Source organism: Chaetodon auriga, chromosome 17, assembly GCF_051107435.1.
Source record: "Chaetodon auriga isolate fChaAug3 chromosome 17, fChaAug3.hap1, whole genome shotgun sequence".
Lineage (NCBI taxonomy): Eukaryota > Metazoa > Chordata > Actinopteri > Chaetodontiformes > Chaetodontidae > Chaetodon > Chaetodon auriga.
The window spans coordinates 22,287,074-22,314,117 of NC_135090.1; the positions used below are offsets into that span (position 1 = coordinate 22,287,074).

The 27,044-nt window shown below is 46.7% G+C and overlaps 1 protein-coding gene across 1 annotated transcript; it reads right to left on the reverse strand.

The window, feature by feature from the left end:
• On the reverse strand, positions 1–26,052 carry LOC143335220 (CCR4-NOT transcription complex subunit 3-like). Its single transcript, XM_076754485.1, has 19 exons — positions 25,909–26,052; positions 22,391–22,453; positions 19,398–19,465; positions 18,450–18,524; positions 16,766–16,855; positions 15,311–15,439; positions 14,982–15,077; positions 12,485–12,613; positions 12,149–12,239; positions 11,731–11,864; positions 10,978–11,034; positions 9,591–10,587; positions 9,385–9,490; positions 9,080–9,227; positions 7,634–7,730; positions 7,113–7,314; positions 4,505–4,637; positions 4,239–4,364; positions 1–4,110 (listed from the first exon to the last, which is right to left on the reverse strand). The coding sequence occupies exons 2-19, from the start codon at positions 22,413–22,415 to the stop codon at positions 4,012–4,014; spliced, it is 2,802 nt and encodes a 933-aa protein (XP_076610600.1). The 5' UTR covers positions 22,416–22,453; positions 25,909–26,052; the 3' UTR covers positions 1–4,011.
• Between the last annotated feature and the right edge of the window lie 992 nt (positions 26,053–27,044).

Here is a 27,044-nt window from a genome sequence, read left to right on the forward strand (position 1 = left end):
AAAGTAACTCTTTTATTAATATTTTACAATCCTTTATTCATGGTTATGTCATTATTTACTTTTTCAGCGCCACTTTGCAAGTGTCATTACTCCATGCTGTCTGACGACAACAACAACAAATAAACAAAAAACAAAGGAGAGGTTTGAAGAGTGACAGTCTGTACAACACTTTGTCAAGGGGCAGAGAGAGTTTCACATTTGGGCTCGTGGATTGACCTCTCATCTCTTCCTCTTGTCAAAACAAAGTAAACAAAAGGTTAAAAGCAGGACTGTCAGTCAAGTGAATACGTGTAGAGTTGTTTGTCTGTCTGTCTGTCGATCAGTCGGTCGGTCAGTCGGTCGTTTGGCTATAAAAACACCCCGCACTCCTGTTGAGAAGTGTCTGATCTTTAAAAAGAACAGGGGTCCTCGTTCTCCTCTGGGTTTTAAAATGTTTTCCCCATCTCCGACAAAAGAAGAAATAATATACAATCTACTACGATTAATCCAACAAATACAAAATATAAAGATGGTCTCTCTTCCAGGTGCTGCTCCAAACATTGGAGGACAATATTGGTATTTTAAAAAAGCTTTTTAGTGAAATGAAAAGGGCCACTGGCGGGTAAAGCGAGGGGAAACGCTCGTGAGCTTCCCAAATCAAACAAATAAAAATTCCAATTTTGGTACGAATCTGTCGGGGAGGATTATTTCGTCGTCGTTGTGCTGTGGTGACGGGAGCTGCTGGCGGATACATTTCCTCATAAAATGATCTATCAAATACTTCCTGAGAAATAAAGGAAATATCTACCTGGCATGAAGAGAGGAGGGGGGAGCTGGCCGGCTGAGAGAGAGGAGCAGAGGGAAGCCGAGTGTTTGGGTTATAAAAAAGAAGGACAGAAGAAGCTGCTGTGTGTTGGCGGCAGAGTTCAGGATGCAGGCTGTGGGAAAAGCTAAAACCAGGACTTGTTGGTAGTAAGAACTGGGCAGTGTGAGTGTTTACTGTGGGCCCAGTCGGCTCATTCGAACCCTGCAGTGTGTAAACATGGAGCAGAGAGCTGGAGGACAGAGGAGATGTGGGCAGCAGTGCTGGTGTTGCTCAGTTTGTGCTCTTCAGCACAGAGAAGAGGAGGAGGAAGAGGAGGAGGAGGAAGAGGAGGAGGGAGGCTGGTGGGAGACTAACAAACTGTCCATCCAGCTGCTGGTAGCATCCAACACCCACGACACTCACAACGATCCCTGCTGGAGCGTTCTGTGTTCGGCGATCAGTTCACTGAAACCACGTTTTCCCGCTAATGTTCCGCTAACGGTCGTACTCTGATGGCTTCTTTCACGCAGACAGCTCTGCTCTGATTGGTCCAGGTCTGAGACTCTCAGTGGATGAGGCGTCATTTTACCAATTAATTAACAAACGTGAACACTGATGCCACAGCCAGCAGCTGGTTAGCTTAGCTTAGCACAAAGACTGGAAATGTTGGCTCCAAACTGTTACAACAACAATTTGTGGCTTTACAGGGAGTTTTGTCTGCGAGCAGTCTCCATCAGGTTACCGGGCAACCAGCAACCAGGAAGTGACTGCTCCCAATCAAGAAACAGTCCGACACATAACCTCCAGTGAAACCTCAAGCTGTTGTCTTTACACATCAGTCTGCCTGGTTAATTTGTGGAGCTAATTCTGCCAGGCTAGCTGTTTCCATGTTTCCACGCTTTATGCTAAGCTAAGCTAACGGCTGCTGGCTGGAGGTCATGTGAGTGGAATCGATCTACTCCTCTAACTCACAAGAAAAAAATCGCATTTTCCAAAATGTCAAGCTGTTGCTTTAAATGTGTATTTATGGAAGCATGGAAATGCTAATAAAGCTAACAATCCTCCACAGCACGAGAGCGGCGTAAATAATAAGGTGACGTCCAGTTCAGCTGATGACTGATTTTAGATGGTTTCACTCCAAACTACAACAGACTTTGGACATCTGGATATCAAATAAACCATCCAGGGTGAGTTTATTTGGCTCTTTTGGTGGGAGCTCGAGCTCGAGGACTGTCTGGATATCAACCTCAGCACAGTGGAGGTAAATGGAGTTCAGTTTGTGCTCCATAAAACACTGAAAACACATTAAAAGCTACGTCTCTGAATGATCCACAGACATCAGTGGGAGCAGTTTTCTATTTTTAGATTCAGTGAAAACTGTCAAAAAGTGAGACCTGTGGGTTTTCCAGAGTAACGAGTTGCTGTTTTTTAATGTTGCGAGCACCAGATATGAAAGTCCGTGAAATCTCCAACACCTCCAAAACGTGCAAATAAAACCAAACTACATGAATGACTCGATGCCACGAGGGAAGAATTAGGAACAGGTTTGTTTTTTCTCTGATTTCAGTGAACTGACCCTTTAATTCAGAGAGACAAGGTGAACCACCGAGCCACACGTGAACGCTCGGAGGCCAAACGGAGAATGTTAAATGAAATTCGGAAATGTATTCTGATGGTCCCTTTCCTCTAAAAGTGTTTCCAAAGCAAACTGTGATATAACACTGCCCACCAGGTAAAAGACAGCTACTACCAACACCTCACTGGGTGCGCTGTCACACTCCTCCACTGTGGCTAGATGGGAGTAGGCAGGGCAGGATATTTTTAGACCACAGCGGCTGGTGGATTCACAAAATGAACAAGAATACAACACCAGGACCTCTGAAAGACGGTTAAGTGCGAGAGAGGCCTGTGGTGCCACCTACGACCAGCGTTTACCCACACTGGGCAGGTGTTGTTTTCCACCCCGGTGAACAGACGGCTGGGTGGTGTTAACGTCCACAGCCGTCAGGTCAGGTCGAAGCAGAGCCTCTGCACACCTGAGGCAGGTTTACTGTTCAGGGGTCAGTTTGAGAGGCCATGAAGCTCAACAAGCCCTTGTTGTAGCAGCAGCAGCAGCAGCAGGGCAGGAGAACATTACTTAGCTCCTGTTTTCTGGCAGATGAGTTCATATTAACCAGCCAACAGAGGCGTCACAGCGAAGGTTTTTTCACCTGAGTCTCACATGAAACCTCATTCAGCTTGTGGCCGATTCGTTTAGAGGTTAACGACCTGTGCCTTTAAAGGTGCTCAGGTGTTTTGCTGCCTCGTCGTGTATTTGTATAAACCGACTGTTTACGTTCTGTTTACCTTGGTAAAACTAACCTGGTCTAATACAATAAATCCTCCCGTCATGAAGGTGCTGCTGCTCAGTGAGCTGCTGACCGACCTGCATGATCATTGTGGACACGTGTTAATGTTATTTTAGTTAGACTGAACATTATGACCTTCATGAACGGAGGATTTATTGCTCCTCTTCTGTACCTGACACACACTTAGAAATAAACCCTGCAGGTTCTTACTGGTCGGCTGCAGGTTACAGGTCACTAAAGTGACACGTTTCACCTGATTCCTGCTCTGCTGCTGCATCCCTGCTGCGTACCACAGGTCGTAGGAGGTGTTCTAGCACTGACGCGACACAGATTTAGCGTGTGGTTGGTTGTTGAGGCTTCTGACTTGCACCCTCTTTAGATTTTCCTTACATCTGTTGAGAAAGGGGACAGAGGCTGCACTGTGGGATCAACCAATTATCTTTGGTTCGTTAGGGGCAAATATAAGCAAAAGTTTTTAAAGCCAACATAACAGATAACACAGAGGGGAAACACATGATAGTCTGAAGATTAGGTGAGATTTTTGTGTCTTATCTGCTGTTGTTTTAGAGAGAGTTCCAGTTCAGGAAAAGATGGAAGTGAGAGGTCTGATGATGGAGGAGGAGGAGGAGGAGGAGGAGGAAGAGGGATGACAGGGTGGGAGGCGTAATCACTGCCGAGGTGAGGACGATGAGGCGAGGGTGGGCGGTCAGGCCCCCCTCCAGCCCGAACATCTCCTTTCCCCAACGAGCTGAGATCAAACCCAGGAATGTCAGCAGGTGGACCACCGTTCCTCATTTGCTTGCTCTCTCGTCCGTCTGTCCCTCTCTCTCACTTCCTCGAATGTCCATTCGTCTGTCTGTCTGTCTGTCTTGCCGCAGGTCACTGGAGGTCTCGGTCTTCTAGGTACCGGTACTCAAACGTGAAACCTTCCTTCTTCCGCTGGCCCCATTTCTCATAGTCGAAGTAAATGTAGGTTCCCTGAAAAAGAAGAATTAAAAGCGTTGTTTCAAGACAAAGTGGGACAGATTTAAAGATGAGCATGATGGATTTGTAGCATAACGTCACATCAAATATTCTCCACAAGAGGTTGAAGACGCGACGCCGACCTGCTCAAACTCATCAGTGATGGTCTTGGGTTCTTCGTGCCTCTGGAACCACATCATGTACTTTGTGTGGAACCGCCACGACTGCTTCTTCAGGGCTTTGGCTGCCAGATACTGGGCCTTAGTGCCCTGCAGAGGAGACGAGCGAGAGAAGAGTTTCATTAGAAGGAACACATCAGCTAAGACGATGAGCCACGTTTGACCAGTTTCCTGCACAACACAGAAAGTTGTGTTTTCGTGTCGTGATCAGACCCTCGACAGCAGCCTACCTCCAGGTAGTAAAAGATGAAGAAGAGCGTTTCTGTGGAAAGCCTCTGGTAAAACTCTACAGTGTCGGAGTGGGGTGGTGGCACCTGGTGGTGGAAAGGCAGGGTGGGGCACGGGTTCCTCATCAGGTACTGCCTGTAAGGACCACACGGAGGGAGCGTTAGTGGGATAAATAAAGAGTTAATTAACTCTTTGATTAGTTACACCACTGAAAACGCTGGCTAACACTGACGCGTCAAACATTAAAAGAGTTCTTAGCATTTTCATCCTGTAACGCTGTCCGACACGCTGGACACTTAAAAGGATCAAATTAGATGCAGCAGAACCAGAGATATCGTCTTTTTCGTTCCACATATTCTTCTTCTAAGTGAAAACCTGGCTCCTAGATTACCCACAATGCAACACAACCACCAACAGTTTGGTCGGAGATGTGTGCGTGCTATGCTAATAGCAGCTAAGCTAGCCTGTAGCAGAGACACGGAGCAGATCTATCAGATTTCAAACTTGTCGTCTTCAGCCCTGATTGGCGCTGACTCAAGTGACATCACTCGAGGCAGTTTTCACACAGCTCCCTCTGGAGCTCCAAACGCTTTTTACATCTTTTCACGTCTTCTTCACACGGGATTTGCAAACTCGAGTTCCACTTGAACATTCTGTATCTGCTGGATTCAAGAGTGATCAAGGTGTGACCTTACAGATTTATCATGAGGAAACAGAAACAGATCATTAAAACTACATGATTTAAAAATGATAAAGCCTACAGAGAAGCAGAGTCGACACACTGGCTCTGATCTGAAGTAAAACAGAACAATCTGCTCATCTGAAGCCACTCCTGAACATCAGCCAGGTGAACTGCAGCAGCTCTGCATCGTGACAGACAAAAAGGCTTTTGATTAACCTCTTTTCAGACTAATTAACTCATCCATTAGTCTGATCAATTGACCGATCTGCCTCCCTGATGGCAGGAAAAATAGGAAAATCAGTCCAGACGTACTTTTCCATCCAAACCATGTATTTTTAGACAAACCCAGTTTGTCCTTTCTGTTTCCATCAGGCTGTTTCGATGTTAGCCGGGTCAGTGAGTACCAAAAATACTCATCATGTCCCACTAACAGGCAGGAAGTTTGAGACTGAGGACACTCCTGGTGAGTTAGTGTCTGACTAACACACTCCTCCTGTTACTGCTCACTGTGGCTGTGTAATAACTCGTGTGTGTGTGTGTGTGTGTGTGTGTGTGTGTGTGTGTGCGCGCGCACGCTGTAGATGAATTATTAAGAAACAGACTTTCCTCTGGTGTGTTTCACTCAGCTGTTGAGGTCACGCTCTTGTTGAACAAACAGCAGAAGACGATCGTCTCGGCTCGGTTTCAGCCTCTCTTCAGTTTTAGAATCGATTTCGAGATTTTACTGATTACCTTGAAAGCACCTCACGGTTCAGCTCCCAGTGATACGGCTGAACTTCTGCTTCCCCCCGAGCCGCCTCAGATCTGCAGACGGGGCTCGGCTCCAGAGCTCCCAGCCTGAGGATCTGAGATCTACTGAATCACTTCTTAAAACCCGTCTTTATCTTTTTAAAAAACCCTTTTTTAACGCCATCACCACTCTGTATTATTTTGTCTGACTGCACTTGAACGTTGCAGTAAGCTCGTAGCTTTGCATGCAGCATCTAACTTTGCTTTTCAAAGTGCTGCATAGATGATGTTTATTACTGCTGTTTTAAACACAGTAGAAATCCCTGCAGGTGTGTGTGTGTGTGTGTGTGTGTGTGTGTGTGTGTGTGTCTCCTCTGACTGTAAAACACAACAGGTACTGTAGGACAAGAGGGTTTGAGTGTTTGGATTTAAATGTCAATTGTACCTGTGTGGGCAGACTGCACTGTAGATAGAAAACCAGTATAATCTGTTCTCTAATTGTGCCTGTGTGTGTGTGTGTGTGTGTGTGTGTGTGTAGGTATGCTACATCGCTGCATGCTGATAAAATGCCACATTATTCCTTGTATAAATAAGCGTGTGCTGCGGCTGATTAGTTTTGTGGACGTTTGATTTAAGTGAGACGACAAACAAAAGCTGCTGAAGCTCTTCTAAATCTGAACACGCTAAAAGCTTCGACAAACGCCGGAAATCCAACAATCAAATACAAAAAAAACCTTTTTTTCGCCTGGTTAGATCAGTGATTCAGGCTCTTTTGTCTTGTTTCATTTCTACTCATTTTCACAGATTAGCACAGAAGATCAGTGTGATTGATTTTGAACTAGATTTTTTTTTTATGGAGTAAAAGCATAAATGGACAATCTGCACGTCCTCCACTGGCACACGTCTCTTACACAGCTTGCAGATCAGTTGTTAATGCCCTTAAGATAACCTTTGGCATCTGTGTAAAATCCAAAATATCCCCACATACAAGATGTTGCGTTGAACTTTGACAATAAGAAACACTTCACTGGTGTGCTGTGACGTGCTGAGTAAGTTTCTCCATAATAATACATCGTAATGTATGAAAAGAGTTGAGTCACTCATGCTGACAGATAAATGTAGTGGAGTAAAAAGTGCAGTATTTGCCTCTGAGATGTAGTGGAAGAAAGTACTGGAGGAAGTACAAAGTTTCACTGCACCTGATCCTCTCGGAGTCGGACGGGTGGGGCATGTGCGTCCACGCCGCCTCCTCCATGGCCTGTTGGTACAGCTGGTCTTTGGACAGGGGAACCGGCCCCAGTGGGCAGACCCCCAACGACGGGGGGATGCTGACCTCTGACAGCGAGGGCTGAGGTGCTGACGGGGGGCCGGAGGGGGCCGTAGTGCTGCTGGGGAAGATGTCTGAAGAGAGACAGGAGACAGAATTAAAGTGAGGGGCGAGAAAGCGGCAGAGACAGATGAACGGGTGATGGCGAAGGAAATTCGAGGATGAGGATGCGCAGAAGGGGGGAGGGATTCAGGGTTTGAAGTCAGAGAGACAAAGAGAGAGAAGTTGAGTCAGGGATGATAATATCATCAGCAGTTTTTGTTCAGAGGAGGCTGAGAGTGGGAGGTGAGATGACATTTTGTTCCATTAAACTACAGCTTTTCTATTTCTGCTCTGTGGCAACCCTCTATCTCCTTTTACTGAGGTGTGTGTGTGTGTGTGTGTGTGTGTTACCTGGGGTGAGGTGCAGGGAGGGCACGTCTCCCTCCATCCCTGAGCTGAGTGCTGCTCGCTCGGCCATGGACTTCAGGCTGCTCAGAGGCTCCTGGGGCTGATGAGGACAGACAAGGAGACTCATGGGAAAACAGATTCTGCCGGACGTGTGTGTGTGGTTATCGCTCCTGCCCCGACGGAGCAACTCCAGTTCCCGCACCAGTGATAACGCTGTCATGGAAATGACTTCGGCTTCACTTTCTGTCTGTTTGCACCCGCCGCCTCCGTGACATCAGGCGGCTGAGGGGGGATTTCAGACCCCTGTGACATGAAGGAGACGTGCTCCGACCGCCTAGAGATGAACTGGAGCAGCGGCTGCGAGCGAGACCTCGTCAGCAGCATCAGGCTGGACCTCATGATGCTGGCTGAGCGGAGGCAGATGAATGCCTCGTGGTTTTACAATGAGGCGTTCAACACTCACGCGAGGCTGTGAGGCGAAGGTGTCCGCATACTTTTGGCCATGTAGCAGCAAAATTAACCGTCAGAGCTGCTTCAGCTTGACCAATCGTGATTTATCTCCATGAGAGTTCACCTGTGGCGAACCGATCAGACGTGATTCATGGGTGATTATATGTGGAATGAATTGCCAAAAAAGTCAATTTAATCCATTTTAAATTAATTCTGTAACACAGCAAAGTGATGGGGTCTGAATGCTTTCCATAGCCAGCATAAATACTGTCAGACAGTCGGGATTTATCTCAAAAACGCTGCAGATTTCAGTGTAATTTCACAGCGGTTTCACTGTTGAACGAGTGAGGCGCTGAGTGTGATCTCAGATGTTTCCTCAGAGGTCAGCTGAAGGTGACCGAAGCCGCAGAACAAACACCACATTCTACGTTTTTCATTATTCTCTTCAGTTTGTCAAAATCTGTTCGCAGCGTCTGAGATAATTTGCCTGAACTAGAAAACAGTCACAGTGAGACCATAATAATCCCCACTTGGACTTCACTGTTGGCAGCGTTAATTAAATCACAGCGGAAGCAGAAACAGTTTTGAGTGCGTTTGGATGCAAATTAACAGTCTGTGGAGATTTAGGATATTAAGTTCTCTTTATAAAGAGAATCACACCACACTGTGTCTACAGACTCTCTGATTAAAACAGCCGATCGCCACATCCTGAATCCACCGGTAAGGTGTGTGTTTGGTGAGTTTATGGAGGATTTTGTGATGTTTTGTGAACTTTGAAATATGGCTGCATCATGTGAGTGAGGTCCCTGAATGTTTGGAGGACGGTGAAAGTAATCATCTTTGAAATAATGCTGGAAGCTGAGATCCTGTGAGTGAGCAAGTAACAATTCATGTCGAACTCTGATACCAGGTGTCAAAACAGAGGCCGCAGATCAGACGTCCTAATCCAGATTAAGTATCCAGGTGTAAACAGGCCCGAGCGCGTCGTCTTATTCTCACCTTGATGACGTCGGAGGACTGCGAGTAGGACAGCGGCCCGTTCAGCAGGCTGCTGCCGCTCACCGTTTTAGCTTCGCTGTAGAAGGCCGGCGACGGAGAGCTGGAGGACAAACTCAAAGAGCCCAGTAAACTGGGACCAGTGTCCTTACTGGGGAAGGAAAGGGGACAAGGAAAACTTCAAGGGAATTCCATTCTTTCTATTTTGTTTAACTGATTTGATGCCACAGAGTCTCTGCAATGAAGCCAAAACACACATTTTCTTCCATGTTCCCATAATTCTACACAACCTGCTCCATCATACTCACGGCTGATTGGCTGTAGAGGTCATGGATGGGGGTTGGCTGCTTTGTGATTGGCTGGCACTGATCAGGGCGGAGTCTGTTGTGCTGTCTGCGACCACAGCACTGTAACCTGTGAGGTCAAAAGGGCAAACAGAGGAAACGCAGCTAAAATAAATGTCAAGGAGGCGGCGATTCAGGCGCCGACGACGTTGCTGACATCAGATACTCACTGGTGCTACCATTCTGCTTCTGTTGGCTCGGCGGCCTGATGGAGAGCGACGAGTTTCCTCCCACCACTCCGCTCCCCACTGATCCCGAGCTGCCTCCGTTGCTCCCGATGACTCCTACTCCGCTACCCGGCGCTAAACCTCCGACTGGGCTCAGGGACACCAGGGAAGACCCCTGCACCCCCGACTGGCCAGAACTCAAACCCAGAATCCCGGAGCCGATGCTGGTCACCCCCGGCACCGAGCCCAGGAGACCTACGGTCGAGGACGTCGGCCCGCCGACTGTGATGCTCCCGCTGCCGATGGAGCCCAGCCCGCTGTTGGTCGTGGTGGTGAGGACGCCACCCAGAGAGCCCGGCAGGCCGGAGCCGACCGCGCCCGAGGCGGCTGCCTGAGCGTAGGGTGCCGGGGTGGAGCTGGAGAGGAGGCTCGCCATGGTGCTCAGGGACGCCGGCATCCCTGACAGGCCCAGGCTCCCGGACATCGGGCTGGTGGTGATGGAGCCGGACATGCCGCCTTTCCCCAGCGAGAGGCCCAGGCTGAGGCCCAGGCTGTTGGAGGTGGGCGGGGGCGCCGACAGAACCTGGGGCTGAGCGTTTGAAGTGAAGAGCCCCTGTGTGCTGGCGTTGGGGGGAGAAGAGGTGGAGGAGACCAGGTGGCTGATGGTGGAGGTGATGGAGTTGGAGATGGGAGCAGAGGAGGGGGAGCTAACTAAGTTTTTGGCCTGCTGTTGCTGTGCTGACGGGTGTGGCTGCTGCTGGGTGACGTTGCTGTAGCTGCCAGCCGAAGTGTTGGAGAGGAGACCCCCCGAGCTGCCGTGATGACTGTTGCCCCCAGAGCCGCTGCCTCCTCCCCCAGCGATGGTCGCCATAGAGACCAGTGAGGATGAGGTCAGTCCCGAGACGGAGGAAGAAGAAGAGGAGGAGGAGGAGGAGGAGGAGGAAGAGGAGGAGGAGGAAGAGGATAACGAGGAGGAGGGGTTTCCGTTCTTCACAGGTGACTGGAAAGAAGTGAGAAGACATGAGAAAACTCTGTTAGTATAAAACTGTCCAAAAAAAATTATTCTACTAAAAAACAGACTTTGCATATAAAATCACTTCATTCATCCTGTGAGACATTTGAAAGTTTGTCATAACTGACGGATTAAAAACTTTTGATCACCAAATGTAATCAGTTCATCCTTGAGTCTGAGTGGACGTCTGTGTCAGCGTGACGGACAGACGGATGGACGAACAGCCCAGAACAAAAGGTCTCAGCCGTCCCCTGAACGGAGGCGCTGAAGCACGTGACTGAGAAATGTTGGTAACTAATAATAAATGAGTGTCAGGACTTGATCACAGGACTCATCGGGCAGAGACTTCCCTGACGTCGAGAGCGTCTTCAGCCTCACCTGACTGACTTCGCTGTCCGTCGAACGTCCCCTCTTCTTGTCGTCCTCTGAGTTCTCCTGAAAGACAAGCAGAATTCCCATTGAACTCACAAATCTTCAGAGGTGCTTGTTTCGGGGACTGAACCTGAACTTCTGCCAGTTTGGGAAGGCTGACCAGCTCCCCTCACCAGTGAAACCATTTCCAGAAACTTCCCCATGACAATTAAAAGTTAAAGAGGAATCAGCGCCTCCTCCATCCCATCCTTTACATTTCCTTTCATGCTCGAGTAGGACTTGATGTCAGCAGCGTTTAACAGAAGCACGCCTCCTATTCAGACACATCAGACCTATAATAACTACTCTCACTACAAACTGCATGTGGGTGGAGGGAACAGATGATATAATGACAATAGAGCAGAACAATAAGAGCAGATAGCAGGGCGCCACAAAGCAGATCCACAGGCAATTATCTCACATTTACATTTTAGATACCGACCTGACTTGACTGGATGTGAAGGCTTACTTCTCCAGAATTACCAAAATGACATCATTACCACCATCAGCCAAGAGATAAAATAACCAGGAAGATTGTTTGTTTTCAGTGGAAAATCAAAGGCATTCCTACTTTTTCAGATCAAACAGCGAAACCAGTCGAGTCCAAATGATTATAACTGCAAGAAAAGTCTTGTGACACCAAATTTAACACGTTGCCTAAATGTTGTGACCTGGAAACAGGTTTTAAGGACTTCTGGGTTCGGTTTTAGTTATTTTTACCGTAGTGCAAGTGGCAGGCGAGGGGGGGATGGGTGAGGACGAGGTGGTGGAGGTGGGTGTGCTACTGGAGTGCTGGAAGATCTCGTCCTCCAGGTGCGAGTGTCCCGGCGGGGAGGTGGCGACCAGCGTCTGAGCTGCAGGGAGCAGAGACAGAGGGAGAGGAGTTCAGCGGAGGAACAGCATTAACGTGTCAGAGTACTGACGGCTGGTTCGGCGGGTTACTGCTCCGCTGACTTCCTACCACTTCCTGAAACTGTTCATTTTTTCGGAGGCTTTTTAAAAATGTACGCTGGCTACATCTTTAACTGTACTGCAGACTCAGCGATGAACTGCTTCCTCCTCAGCAGGAGCCGGGAGACGAGCCTCGTGTGAGGCGATATTTCCCCTCCCTGCAGACCCCAGCTGCCTGTGTACTTACGGATGTCTTCCAGGTCCAGGTCATCGTACAGAAACTCGTTCTCCTCAAAGTCTGGATCCTGTGACGAGTCGAGATAATACTCCACGTCGTCCTTCACGAGGACGGAACACATGAAAGAGAGACAACAGGTGCATTCACTTATACAGCACATGAACATGTTACACTGCAAAGAAATGCTGGATGTCCTTCTTCCCCCCTGACTCAGTCAATGTGTCTCTGATTATCCATTAAAGTGTGACAGTGCAGTTAATTCATTATGAATCATCACAGAAACGTTAACTCCTCGTCAGGCCCAGAAAGCTCTGAACGCTTTGTTTCCTGAAGACACGAGCGAACCTTGATCTTCCTGATGGCGTCCACCTGCACCGAGTCGTTGTCCAGCATCCTCAGAATGGTCTCCAGCATCCGGATGTGGTACCGATGCTTCTCGATGAACTTCTTCAGCTCCTCGATGCGGTCCTGCTTCTGCACAGCGAGAACACGGCGAGACGTATTATTAAAGCCGCAAAGTCGACAACCTTTTGGTTCCTCTTGAATAACAGCGACATGAAAACATCCTGTTTAAGCCTCAGCGAATTTTTACTCCATTCACACAAGTTTCTCAGAGCTGCTGCCAGTAAAAGACAGTAATCAGCCTGAATCTCAGGCTGTGTTGAGTCAGATGCTTTACACCGTTTTTATTGTCACATTTGGTTTGAATAGGGTCATCTTTAACATGCTGGGGAAATAGCCGCCTTATTCCAACACAAAGCACAACAAGTTTGATCAATTATTCACTGAAATATCAAGGAAACACACCTTAAAACAACGTAAAGAGAAAAACATGTTAACATTTAAAGGTAAAAGCAAACCGATGAAGGGCAGAGCAGCTGGAGGGCAGGAGGTGCTGCTGTATGTGCACTTTATGGCCCAGCACCACATCTCACTTCAATATTTAATCCTTCTCATCCACAATTAATTCATGCATGTTCTCCAGCACTTATTTTTCATGTTTTAAAAGGTGTTCCGGGCGGGTTAATGGACACAACTACACGCGTGTTGAAGTCTCTTTTGGCTAAAACCCTGATAAACAGAAACAGAGCGAACGTGGAAGTCTGAGGATCTCCGGCTGGACGGATGTGATTTTTAAAAACATCACGGTCGCTGAAACACGCCGGCAGAACACTTAAGATGTGTGCTGTTGGGCTGCATTAGTGGAGGCAGCAGAGTGGAGCTTATTAACGTGTTTCAACACAATACATATTAATGCTGCTCTGTGCTGAGTGCGTCCAGGCTGCAGAGGCTACAGGTGAACTCTTACTGAGGCAGCGGGTGAAGACATGAAGGAAAGTATGGAACTCAATGTACGGACTCACGCTGGCTCAAACGCCATTTAAAGGTTTTATGAGGATCTATTTAAAACACCTGGCACTGCAGCTCAAATCCAGAAAAGCTCCTCTCAAACAAACTCCACAGGTTTGTTTCTCACCGGTTCAGGACTTTCGATCACAGTCACGAGCTTTTCATCCAGACCGAGCCGGTGAAGCATTCAGCCACGACTCTTACTGATGCTGCTTTAAAGTTAAACAATAAAAACACTGGGAGCTGAAACACCTCTCATGGCAGCAGGAGTCCAGGGACAGAAAAAAACTCCTCATTTATAAAATATGTTGCTGTGAAAAACAGTTTTACTCTTTTTTTTCCAAGCCTTTGAAGCTCATCTCAAATTTCACTATTTGCTTCACGCTCTGCAGGCTGATTAACAATTTTACTGGCCAAAATTATTAGAACAGAGAACAGAGTCAGCTTGTTTTTACTGGAAATTTTCCTCTTTTCCCTCACTGCAACTGCACGTGTCAGCATATGTGAACAATACGTGTCCGCGTTAGCTCCGCTGTATGATGCGCTGTGGTTTGTTAGCAGAAAGTGTTCGACGCAGTTCTCTGACTTCGCTCTCTGTGGACTTTCGCTCCACCTTTAAATTCAGTGCCTCCCTCTGTTTGTGTGACGCTCAGCGGTGACAGCAGCACAGAGAGGTGCGGTATAAACGCTGTGCATGCGCAGCCACAAACCTCATCTTTTCATGCAAACGTGTCCACGCTGCATATTTCACCCTAGACGGGGAACCAATCAGGACTCGTGTGGTTTGGTTAAAACTAAAAGGTGACAGGCCTGTGAATGCTGTCGCCTCAGGAAATTCCTTCCACAGAGTCTTTTTTTCTTCTTCTTGTTTTTGCTGTTGACGGTTGGTCATTTTGGAGCCTGGACACCAGAAAGCCATGTCAGTGCTTCAGAGCTACATATCTTAGAAGATCCCCCAGAGAAGCGCGGTCCTACGCGTTTGGCCAGCGGAGCTAACCGCACAGGCAACAGACAAAAATAAACTCCTCTGGGTCACATTTATGAAAGCTCCTTATAACAAACACAAGCGATAACAGAGAAAGTGATGCCAAAAAGAATCGGCTGCAAATGTTTGCAGTCACATAACAAAAGGTGAATTTTTCCAGCACTGCAGGCACGAGATACACAGGAGCTGCCTGAGCTCACGCTCTCTGAAACGACCGCCCGGTCGCCAAAGGACGAAGTCAAAGAGCGCTTTCTATAAATGAGGCCCCTGGAGAGGAAGCGAGTGAGAACGTGGAAGAGCTGGTCAGCGAGGTTATCCTCGTCAGCCAGATGCAGAAGATAAATGGAGGCACTCTACGTGACCTCTCCACCAGAGAGACGAGAGGACATAAAAGAAGAGAGGACGGCTTCGAGGCCGAGGGCCGACTGCCCGGCCCAACTGTGTCGGCTATAAACAGAGAAGAAGAACTGGGAGGACCAAACCAGACGGAGAGCAGAACACACTGACCTCCTTGTCGCCTTTCTTCTTTCTCGTCTGGACTGAAAGAGACTCCACTTCACTCTCAAACTGGTCCACCTGCATGTTCAACGTGTCGATCGTATTCTGGAGGAGACAGAATGAAAAACGACGAGTGAATCCTTCAGATCTTTGAGATTACCATGAGAGACCAGGTCCTCCCTGAACCGAGAGACCAGGTCCTCCCTGAACTGAGAGACCAGGTCCTCCCTGAACCGAGAGACCAGGTCCTCCCTGAACCGAGAGACCAGGTCTTCCTGGTCCTGGCCTCTGTTCACTTAGGTTTGTTGTCTTTAAACACGCTCGATAAGTAAACTGACCGTTAGCCACGTGCCGACCTCCTCCTTCTCCTTTTGGGCCGGGTCCACCTTTTGGGCCAGACCCAAGCCTTCTTTCGAGTACGCCTTGGTCTTGGTTTCTCTTTCCACTATTTTGAACCGCTCCATTTGCTGCAAGCAAACACACAAAAAGACACAAAGAAGAAGTTCTTAAAGGATCTAAACAACGATGGAGGACTGAGCAATAACAAATGGAAGCTTTGCAGAAGAGGACTCAGGACGAGACCACATACTGTCTGTCACTGAAAACCACAGCAGTGATTTTAACACCCCGCCTGCGTTCACACATGTCCAAGACCTGAAAGACGGCGAGGACGAGGCTCTGAACGCTAACACTCATTCATCTCGTCACATCCTGTATCTCTGAACAGATCGTGATGTTCCTTTTTTCGGTCAAGACGTTTCCATCAAACCCCGGCCGCTTCCTGCAGGACCCAACGTGTAATTTCAGGTCAACCAGCAAAACCACAGGAAGTCCTGAAGAGCAGCTCTGGGACAGAGAGCAGCTCATCAGGCTCGGAGGGAGCCGGCGAGTCGCTGCCGTTCCTCATTGTGCAGGCAGGTGGCTCACATTCAGTCCATCTCAATGACCCTCATCAAAGGCTCATGTGGATCGAAACGAAAGTGTTTGATACGAGAGCAGCTCTCCACCAGGAGCTCCGTTTAAAGGGCCGATCTGAGACATGATTTCTGCATCTTAACTGCATTTTTTACAGCTGAAGTGTGACTTTCTGTAGATGTGTGATCTTCTCACTGCTAATGCTAACAGCCCAGTTCTTCTTTTCTTTAGACTGCTTCGAAATAATTGCCGTTCTCCATGAGTCTGGGATGTGGGTGAAGCTCCCACAGCTTCCTATGGAAGGCTTCATGTTTGTTTTAACTGTGAGTTACTGTTTAGCTCCTCCACCGAGAACAAAACTTGTGACTTTTTGCAGCCACCTTTGAATCCTACGTAATATTCAAATGACAAAGCAGAATTTTATATTGATATATTTATAGTTTTCCTTTAAAGGTTATGTGGTTTTTATGCCATGCATCTATGTATCATCATTAATCGACTTAAATGCTGCTTGAAGCAAACAATATCAGCTGACATACAGTATATGTTTCACATATGTAGACATTTTATTTCTCTGTTTAGTGCATTGCAGACGAATCTAATTGACAGTCTATATATAACAGTGTTTCCTGAACTTCAAAACTTCAGAAATATGAATATTGAGTGCTGGTAAATCATTAAAGCTCATTTCATAAATTAAGGTGAGCTGCTCTCTCTGACAGAATCCAGTCGTTTTTAACACCTGGAGTTTGTCAAATACATTTTTTAGACTTTTCAAGACTTTCCAGAGTTGAAAGCAAACCATCCTCCAGAGCAGAGCCGTCCTGCGGGGAGTTATAACCAACGTGAACGTCCTACCTCTGCTCGTTCCTACTCACCGTCTCTATGAGTTTGCGGTTCTCTACTAGCTGCCTTTTGTCTTTGATCTCGTTGGATGCCACCCACGTCTTGATCTGGTCTCGAAGACGCTGGGGGACCAGAGGAAGAAGAAGAGGGAGAGGAAGGGAGCGGGGCAGGGGGAGGGGAAGGGGGAGAGACATCAGTGAGCGCGTGCAGAGACGCGTCTTTACAGTCACGGATGGTGAAGATGGAGTTTAAACACAGCAAACAGGCTTGGCTTGAAGTTTGGTCCACATGGTAACAGAGACGAAGCACACGCTGCCTCTGGCTGACCGTGATGATATTTAATATTCACACACACACACACACACACACACACACATTCTTTCAGATCAGCAAACAGTCGCTGTCCTTCAGCTCTGGCTGCTTCTCTATCATCTGCTGCTTGCTGATTGGCTAGAAATTAGATCCCATTTGCACCTGGTATTAACAGGTAATCTGCATCTGGATATTTTTACTGGATTCTGAAAAAACACACGTTAATCCAGGTGTAAATCCACGCAGAGGGCGCTGAGAACAGTCATCAAATCATCTGGAGGAGGTGAAGCTCGAGCTGTAACCTGAAGCTGAGATCAATGAAGTGATCAACCGATTCGTCTGTGAATGCTCCAATCACAAGGAGAAGATCTGCGAGACACCTGAAGACGTCCCTTTAGGGAAATGTCATCCACAGTTCCTTCATTATTTCCTGACATTTTCTAGATGAAGTGACTCATCAGAGATACAGACAGATCGATTGATAATGGAAAGAATCGTTGCAGCGTGAACTCAGTCTGAGAAACATCATCCAGATACAGACTGCATGTTTGAACCAGGTGTGAAAGGGTCTGACACGACGTCACTCAGGTACATTCTTCGGTTACATGGACATACATCTAATCTTCTCGCTGCAGTCTTGCTGTGGAATTTTGATTTTTGAACAACTTCGGCGTCTAAACTTGAGTTTCTCGTGTTCCTCTGAGCTGTTTCTGAATAATTAACCCACTCAGCCGCAACATGCTAATGAAGGTCAGCACCCATCATGTGAAATTCTCCTCTTTCTTTTGCTTTCCTCCTTCTGAAAAACCTCTCCAGGCGTGTTTTCAGGGGTTAACTAACGCTCTGCATGCCTCAGCGCGCACAGGCCGGTCAGCAGGACCTGCAGCTGCTCAATAAAGTCATGGGGTCGGTTTTATGCTCACATATTTTGGCTTCACCGCTGCAGAATTACAACAGCTTGATGTGTTTCCAAAATTCCTCTCAAGCTTCTCCCTCTGGTTCCAGTTTGACCTCCCAGTATGAAGCTCTGAGGCTAAACTGGACGCTCTGATTAATCAGAAACATAAAGAACATCTGCACCGTCCTCTGGTCGCTGCTGGTGTTTGCACACAGAGCTGCAGCTTTTTGGACGCGCTCTGCTTTCTGTTTTCTCGACAACAGCGCGTAGGAGGTAAAGGTAGCCGCTTCGACAGCTGGCCGAGTCTCTCTGAGGCTCATCAGCTCTCGATATGCAAACACAGGACGTGTGAAAATAAAACAACAATGCAGTGAGGCGGACATTTACATTTACAGATAACCAGCGGCCTCATTTTGCTAATGCTGCTGCAGGAGCGCGTTAAAAGAGCGGCAGCAGCTTTACAGGCGATGAGACTTTGGGATGGGATGACATGGGTCAGCTCTCACCTGTAGCTTTTTAATCTCTTTCTTGAGGTCTGCTTCATATTTCTCCTTCTGGTTGGCGTTGGCTGCATTGTGAAGCTGAGGAGGAAACAGACAAGTTCAGAATTCAACACGTACTCTGGAAAATAAACCGTTCGCATCGATAACGTCGCCTGTGAGAAGTCTGAGAGTCGATAAAGTGTTTGCTCGACTTCTTTCAGCTTTGTGCTCTCAATCCATGTGAGGACGACAGTAATGATCTCTGTGGGGACATTTGGTTTGTAGCTGCAGCAAAAGGAACGCCATTAAGACAGAAAACATGAGACAAAATGGGTTATAAAATAAGCATAAACACAATGAAAATAATACAGACAGAAGATGAAGATTGATGCAGTTAAACAAGCCTCTGAACTCCAGCAAATACCACAAACTCAGGACATAAATCCAGGATACAGTGGAGGAAAAGGGCAGCTGGGATGTTTGCTGACACCCTTCAGGTCGACACTCTGGGCCTCTGCACTGCTGTCAGCGTTTTAATAACCGCTGCCTTCACTTATTGTCTGTATCGTGATGTTTGCGCTTTCTCTCGAGGACCGCAGAAGAAGAACCTCGCAGACGTTAAGAGCGAGAAGTTTAACGTCCTCCAAATCTGGATCTGTATGTTGGCAGATAAACGGATCATCCACCGCCAAATTTACTCCAATCAGAACACAAATAACAGCAATTAGGGCGGAAACAGCTGAGAATCAATCACCAAAATTCATAATGGTTGAATCACTTTGATGCTGGGATTCTCTGGTTCCAGCTGCTCATGTGTGGATGTTTGCTGGTCTGTTTTCTGGAAAATTTTCAGCTAATTTCTGACATTTTTCAGACAAAATTTACAGAAAACTGAATATTTTTTAACGATAATCTCTGAGTGGATGATGAGAATAATGGTTTGCTGCAGTCCCAGCGACGGCGCGTCCTCACCTTTTGCCAGATGTCTTCAAACTGTTCCACTCCCTCCGCTACTTTTTTCAGACATCGATCTATTTCACCTGGAAGAGACGAAAGAAACAAGGAAACGATACCAATGGTGTGAAAATGAGCAGAAACATGTCCGAACACGCAGAGCCAGTTAGAAGAGGCAGATTATCTGGAGTGAAAATCAGGAACACACCTTTTTAAAGGTGACACGTGTCGCTGGACTGATCCTGTTCTATACGACACAAAGGCTCAAACACAGACAGCTCATGAAACATGCATCTCATAAAAAGGTGAGCAGAGGTGTGAGACGATCCGCTCAGCAGAGGCTGAACATCAGATCCCTCATGTGGAGTTTACTGCAGTTCAGACTGCATTGGTTTTAGAGCTCGTTGTGCTAATAAACTGCTGAGAGCCGGACAGACGAGGGAGTGACGGGAGGAGATAAACACGGCGAGCTTTAGGCTTCGTTATCACCAACATGTCCCAGATTTATGTTTCCCCTCGTCATGTGACACAGATTAGTTGTTCTCTATTCAACGTAAACAGGAAAAAGCTCCTTTTAGTGTCTTTTTGTTATTTCTGACTGGACCACATCAAGGCGAGTTTCTGTCCTTGTCCTGCTGGTTTCGGTCAAATCTGAAGGAACTGCTGCACATTTGATGGGAAAAACATGGAGGCTAACAACAGAACGTCAACATCACACCTCCTAAACTTGTTTATCACAGAAGATCCCGACTTGTTCTGCCTCTCGGGGCCTCTGAGCTCATAATCCGACGGCCCGGAAAGAGCTGCTGGTGACGGGAGACAGACGAGCAACGAATCACGAGACTGATCATCAGGAGACGTTTATCAGGCTGCAGATCGGCGTCTCACAGGCTTCAGATCTGAGTTTTCATTCGTAGTTATTATGTCAAATTTTTACCAGTTGTGCTGACTCAAAATCTTATTTATTGCTGCTGCCGTCCTTGATATCATTTGTTTTTAGACTGATGGGCTAAAAAGAGACGGAGAGATGGAGCATACAGGAGGAGGGTGAAGGAAGTCTGGGAGAACTGGGAGCTGTGGGCAGCAGAGACGGGGAGGACTGGGGACGCTTGTTTTATCTGCCGTGACGTGAGAAAACCTTCCCGTCTCATTAAGACAGCAGCAGCTCTTTCTGATATCATCTTCATCGCCAATGAAGAGCCGAGGAGGAAGACGAGGGGCAGACTTTGCTTCCACCGAGCTGTGTGATCAAACTCTGGTTGCAGTTTGACCTTAAGCAGCCTTGACGTTAAGACAGTGCTGCGGGAGCGTTATTTTTAGATGAAAGTCTACCTCCTCTGTAATAATACATTACGATTTGACAAGCCGAGCTGCTGCTTGTGCTTCATCTGTTCTTCTCCGTGAAGACGTTTTTGGGTGTGTGTGGGTTTAGTTTTTAGGATGACGGCCGCACGTGAAGGAATAAGCGACGCTGCCAGAGGATCACCAAAAACTGTTTTCAGCCGCGGTGACGAATGGCGAGGAAAGTTTCTGTGGGACAGCGGAGCCTCCGGGTTTCTGTCTTCACACAAAGGTCCGGGTCAGGTTACGGCGCTCGAGCACCGTGAGCTGTTCAGACATCAGCCAGCGTCAGCTTCACTGGTCCAATCACGCCGTGTAAATGCTAAAAGAAAAGCTGAGCGAGCAGCAGATCCAGCCTGTGAGTGAAAGTGTGCCAGCACCACGAACAGACTTCAGCACAGATGTCTGCAAACACGCAATGTCACCGTGTGCACAAAGAGAGCGCCACATTAACCAGAGCAGAGCGACGGGTAGGATAACTCTCATCCAATACTGCAGTACCGATACATGACATCGTCTGGTAAAAGAACACCTGGACGGGAACGACTGTTTGCTTCTCCAGCTGAACAATCAAAGCTCTCTGACACCAGTCAAACAGGATCCAAACCGCAGTCACTGTCTGTGATGATGAGTAATACTAAAACACATGTACAGTGAAAATCAGAGTTTGTAGTTGCATGTTTTCAGGCCGCACGTCTGCAACAATTAATTCATCAATCCGTCAGTCGATCAATCGAAGAGTAAAAAGGAATATTGTGATAATCGACTGATCGTTCAGTCAGGACTTCCAGGTTCTCCAATGTCAGAACTAGCTGCTTCCCTTCAATCTGACATTGTATTAAACTGAATATTATTTGATTTTGGATCATCTGGAAGCAAACAGCAGAAAAAATACATTAAAATTTCTCAAAGTTCACTTGATTTGAGAACATGTGAACCCCGGCGGCAACAACAACTAATCCAAAAACAGCCCCACATAAGGAGGAGCTCCACATAAACGCATAAAAAGACAGATTGACAGCAGAAATCAGCATAGAGCAAAATCAACCGAGGCCAATCTGGACCAATAATCCTGCTCCTTTGATTCTTTGTGTGTTCAAGCAACAACCAGCAGCAGAGAAGGCAGAAACGTGGCGAAGAGCTCAGGTAAATCCACCACGTTTGAGCCGAAGCTACAGGAACCAAAATCAGATTTATCTCCCCCTGGAGCCAAACATCTCTAACCTGGCAGGATGACAGCTTACACAACTCGGCAAACAGGCTACTTCTGATGCATGTGACTTTGTTTACAAGCCCCGGTGCTCTTTTAGCCGAGCGGCGTGAAGTGCAGCGCGCTGCTTTTTTCCACTTTATGTCACCGAACATAGGCAGTGCAGGTGTGATGACCATTTTTAACATTTGTTTTAACCCCCTGAGTGGGGCAGACGGGTGGAGTTTAACACAAAGGTGCCGCTGGGGGACTTTCCAATCACAGCAGCACAAATTACTCTGAACTGCTGCTCTGGTAAACCTCGCCCAGCCGCACCTGATCAAACCACAAGAAACCCCACTGCTTAAATGCATCAGCTCAGGTGTTTGATGACGCACACACTCACACACTCACTCACACACTCACTCACACACACACACACACACACACACACACACACACACACACACAGAAATCTCACCTTGAAGTTTCCTTTTATCGGCCATGACTGACGACTAGGATGATGTCTTCATGCCTTCTTTCACTGCAGAAAACAGCAAACAAAGTGTTTATTGGTTTGTCTGAACAGAGACGGTGCATGTTTAAAAACCATAAACGCTGCTGAACTGCACTGACGGAGGCAGCGGTGAATGATGGGAAAGAGGAGGGGTTGTGGACACACAGTGAGACACGTGAAGGCTGTTGTCTTCCTCGTTAGCAACTCGCCGCCCTGCTGAAGTGTCTTTGGGCCACACACTGAATCCCTGCCAGATCCAAAGGTGCAGCTTGACCTCCAAAACGTCCCTGCAGGAACGAGCTGTAACTAATGAAACGTCCTCCCTCTCTGTCAACGTGACCTCTTTTTCTACACCCGCCTGCTCAGGGTTGACCTCCGATGACGATTTCACACCTCAGCTAAACGTTAGCGTGCAACGTTATGATTTCCACTGATTTTTAGGGATTGACAACAAAGCTCGATGGTCGTTTACAGTTGACGAATCCTGTCCTGCAATCAAACTGTGGGGGAAATATCTGACCGTGACAGACTATGTTTGACTAGTTCAGCACAGAAATAACAAATATGTGTCACCAAACAACAAACTGGACCAAGAAATCAATCACCTGCTGCCAGCGGCCGCTGACCGCCCAATGATTGTTTTAGGGTGGAGGTTTCCATTTAGCCTGACGTGACAGTGATGCTGTTAACTGATGCTCCAATCCAGAGCAGGTTTTAATCAGGTGAGCAGGTGGGAAATGTGTGACAACAGTGTTTTTTCTGGAAATATTTTTGATTTTCATGGTGTCTTTAAATACTTCATAAATAACCAAAGCTTGAGTCTGCAGGTTTTCACACTGTGCTGAATAAACCAAAGTGGAGCTTCACATTTAATCAGTGTCTTCTTTAAAATAAATCCAAACTGAGGCTGTAACCGAATATAAAGCATCTATTCCTACATGCAGTCCCATTAAAGCTGCAGACCGCCAACAGGTGCAGGTAATGAGGCTTCACCTGAACCAACATGTCTGTGCAGCAGAGACAGCTTGCCTCCAAATATAAAGGGAGCGCTTGATTCGATGCACCAGGGCAGATGCTACGACCACAACATGTCAATACTGAACCTGATCAACAGCTTCTTCAATTGTAAGGCTCACAGCATCTAACAGCATGTTGTTTGAATGCACCAGTGACCATGTTTACACGCATGAAATCTTTAGTTTTCTTTGTGATTATTCCAACAAAGACAATATTCCCACTGAGCTGTTGTTCATGGATAATGAAGGTGATTATTCCCACGTACATGCAGCCGTGCATACTGCGATTAACAAACACAGCCTCCCTCTTTCATTCATCCAACCACCGTCTTGAAAAGGTCGGCGCTGCGATATTTGCACATCTGTAAAACCCCGTTGATATTCAAGTCTTTCATGATGTTTCTCCTTCCCACCAGAAATGAGCTTTTCTTTGTGTGTGTGCATCTCTACAGCAGCCTCGCAAACTGTCGGTCACAGAGCTGATTGTAAACGGGCAGTGTTTGCATCTGGAATAACAGATGAATATCAGTGAGCATGTAAACGCAGTCACTGAGGTGGTTTAACGGTTAAGTTCTTCACAGTAAACGTGAATAACGACCTTTTCTGAAGGAGGTCAGCTCAACTTTTCCTTCCACCGCGAGTCTGATCCAACAAGCAGCAGTTTAAAATGATGCTTGTTGGATCAGACGGAGGTCAGCATGAAAAGCCGAGTCCTCGTTCAGGCAGCAGGTCAACGGAGGGCCGCTTATCGAGTTCAGACACGCACCGGAGCAGCAGAAAGTGACGTTTTTCTGACTTCGACCGAAAGGAAATCTGTCACAGAAGCATCAGTGAAAAGCCTCCGTTCAGCCATCGCGCTCGCAGCGTTGTCATTATCTTTCCTTTGTGCGGCCTCGGTAACATCAGGGGTCCTTGACGGAGTTTCAATTTAAGTTTAATTTCACTTTTCATTTTGCTGCCTGGAGGATAAAACAACAATCAGTCATAAAGAGGAGATGACGACAGCCACTACTCTTTGATGGATAAAACCTACATCAAATGACAATCCAGTGTCTAATCTGCATATTCTTTAGTGTCCTTAAAATACCTTAAAATGAAATAGAATAGTTTAATATTACAGTGTGCTGATGCTGTGTATATTTACACTGATTTCAAAATGTTCTATAAGCTCTTTCTTTGTTTTCTGAGATTCAGGATGCACGGTGTGAAATCACTCACTGATTTCTGCCTCTGCTAACAGTAAGACAAATAAAAATACACGGGTAGAGTATTAATGTTCAGTAAGATGACTTTAAGACGTGGATTTATTTCTTCACAAGCAACTAATTTTTTTTGTCCCCTGTTTGGTGTTAAAAGACAAAGAAAATCCTCAAAAAAAAAACACAGACTGTTAAAAACCAGGACAGAGGGAGGACAAAATAGTTGCTGAGTTTAGTTCTGCCGTAGGATTTGTTGGAAAGAAAATTATCAAACATTGTCAACTTCATGCACTAATTTGTCCAAGACGTCCTGATGGACCAGGCGCCTGGTCAGCACCTACAGGTCAAATCCAGCCGGGACGACACTGCTCTACAGTCGCTGCCAAATAAAGTTAAAAATATACTTCAAGATATATAGAAACGTGAAAAACCTCATTCATATATCACTCACCCCCGTTTGATCCTGGTATCAATGTGATTGATAACATTCAGTTATATCATTAAGGAGCGTATCACACTACAATTGCACTCACACACTTGAGATATTTTATGTTTTTGTCTTGATTATTCAAAGTTTGTCTGGTGTTTTGTTTATTTCGGTCACTGGAGAAACATTATTCTAACCAAATTTTTTCACAGGTAAACTGAACCTGAACTTCAGTCAGAGTGACTGAACGCAGAGCTCAACATGCATCACAGGTTCATCAACGCCACTTTAATTAGCTTAAATTAGCTTTAGCATTACTTTTCCGGACAGGTGCACACATCTGGACTCAGGCCCCCGTTTTCCTGCTAACACGCGTTCACGTTGAACCCCTGAGTTTGGACCAAGTGAGGACACTTTGACGGTGTTTCTGGAGCATTTTCTGCTGGAACCTGAGCGCCGGACCGGCCGAGAAACCGAACAGCCACGCGGCGCCTTCACACCGAGGCACAAACATTTGTTAGCCGGGATGTTTATAAACAATGCGGGCGTCATGAGTGCCAGCAACAGCCTGTGGGCTCAAACATCCGAGCGGATCCACTTCCAAACAAACTCCGGACGCAAGTTCCACACCGCGGCTCCGCGCGAGAAGTTACGCTTTTCCGTTTTAAGCTAACACGCAGAGTACAAGTTGGTCTGTTGTCAGTGTGGAGAGCTTCAGTTTCCCACCGGCTGCGCTATTTGATGTGGAAGACACAATTTGGAAAGGGGAGAGAGGCAGAGAGAGAAAGGGAGGGGGGAGGCACAGAAATTCATCACTTTTGGGTCTGAAAACCAGTTTACCTGGATTTTTCCGAGTTCCGATTTCTTCTCTCAGTCGCCCCACTTCGGTAAATCTTCAGTGATTCAGTATAAAGGCTGTTTCTCTAAAAAAAAAATGTCAATTCTTCTCGCTAAACAATCACTCCGCACATCCAAGATGGCTACCAGGAACACCTCCTCCTCGGATGCCCTGTTGGACAGGAGTCCCGCCTACCTCGCTTGTGATTGGTCCGCTGCGGCAGCTCCCGTACTTCTATTCGACTAAAAAGACTGTCTGTCAAAAGACGCTAATTTTACAACTTCCGGGATAAGTCGCGCTATGATTGGACTGCCTGAAAGGTGAAAGGGTAAACTGAATGTGTGTTACACCCCCTCCACCACTCCCCCCCCCTCCTGTTGGTCGCAGGGTATTCTGGGAAATTGAGTTCACCTCTGCTTTATCCTAACGGCTAAATAACTCGAAGGATTCGTTTATCATTAAAGAATCTGATTATTTGGAGGTTATCGTCTCTTTTTATTCTGTTTTTTCAAAACATTAGTCACAATGCTGAAAAATATTTATTAACATGATATTATTAAGAAGGCAAAAACGAAACGAGAAAGAAGAAAGACTTCAACGGAGGACAAAGACAATAACACAGCTGTCATAGAAACACACTTACATTCAAAGTGTTGACAAATAAATTTATTTTAAAAATGTCAAATGAATCCTTGTAACGTAAATCACTCAGTCTGGTTCTGTTTTATGTCATTAGTCTGGTATCACAGTTCAATTTATATTTTGGCATTGACTCTGCTGTTGAAGACAATAAGGTGCAGTTGAAAGCTCCAGATGAAGCTTGTGGACCTTGTGTTGAGACTATTCTGATTGTTTTGTATGAGGTTTTTTATTTCTTTACCTTAATTTTAGAGACTTAAGTTGTTTCATTACTAGTCGTTACTCATTAATTTCACCCCGCCTGCTTTAAAACTGCTCACGTTTGTAATGAGTGGAGGCACGAGGAGCCGCCCTGCAGAGACTTTGACTCCTCATGCCTCAGTTCCTCTCGTCCTGCTGTCCACAGTGAGACATCATCAAGTCATTTAGGAAAATAAGCTTCATAATTGACTGTTTTGTTGAAGCTGCAGTCTCTGACCCTCATTATGATTCCTGAAGC

Excerpts from the sequence above, each read along its gene's own strand:
- LOC143335220 (XM_076754485.1), bottom strand. The coding sequence starts at position 22,415 with ATGGCCGATAAAAGGAAACTTCAAG. Across the intron at positions 9,228-9,384 it reads ACCTCTACAGCCAATCAGCC|TAAGGACACTGGTCCCAGTT; the intron begins GTGAGTATGATG and ends TTCCTTCCCCAG. Across the intron at positions 7,731-9,079 it reads AGTCCTCCGACGTCATCAAG|CCCCAGGAGCCTCTGAGCAG; the intron begins GTGAGAATAAGA and ends TGTCCTCATCAG.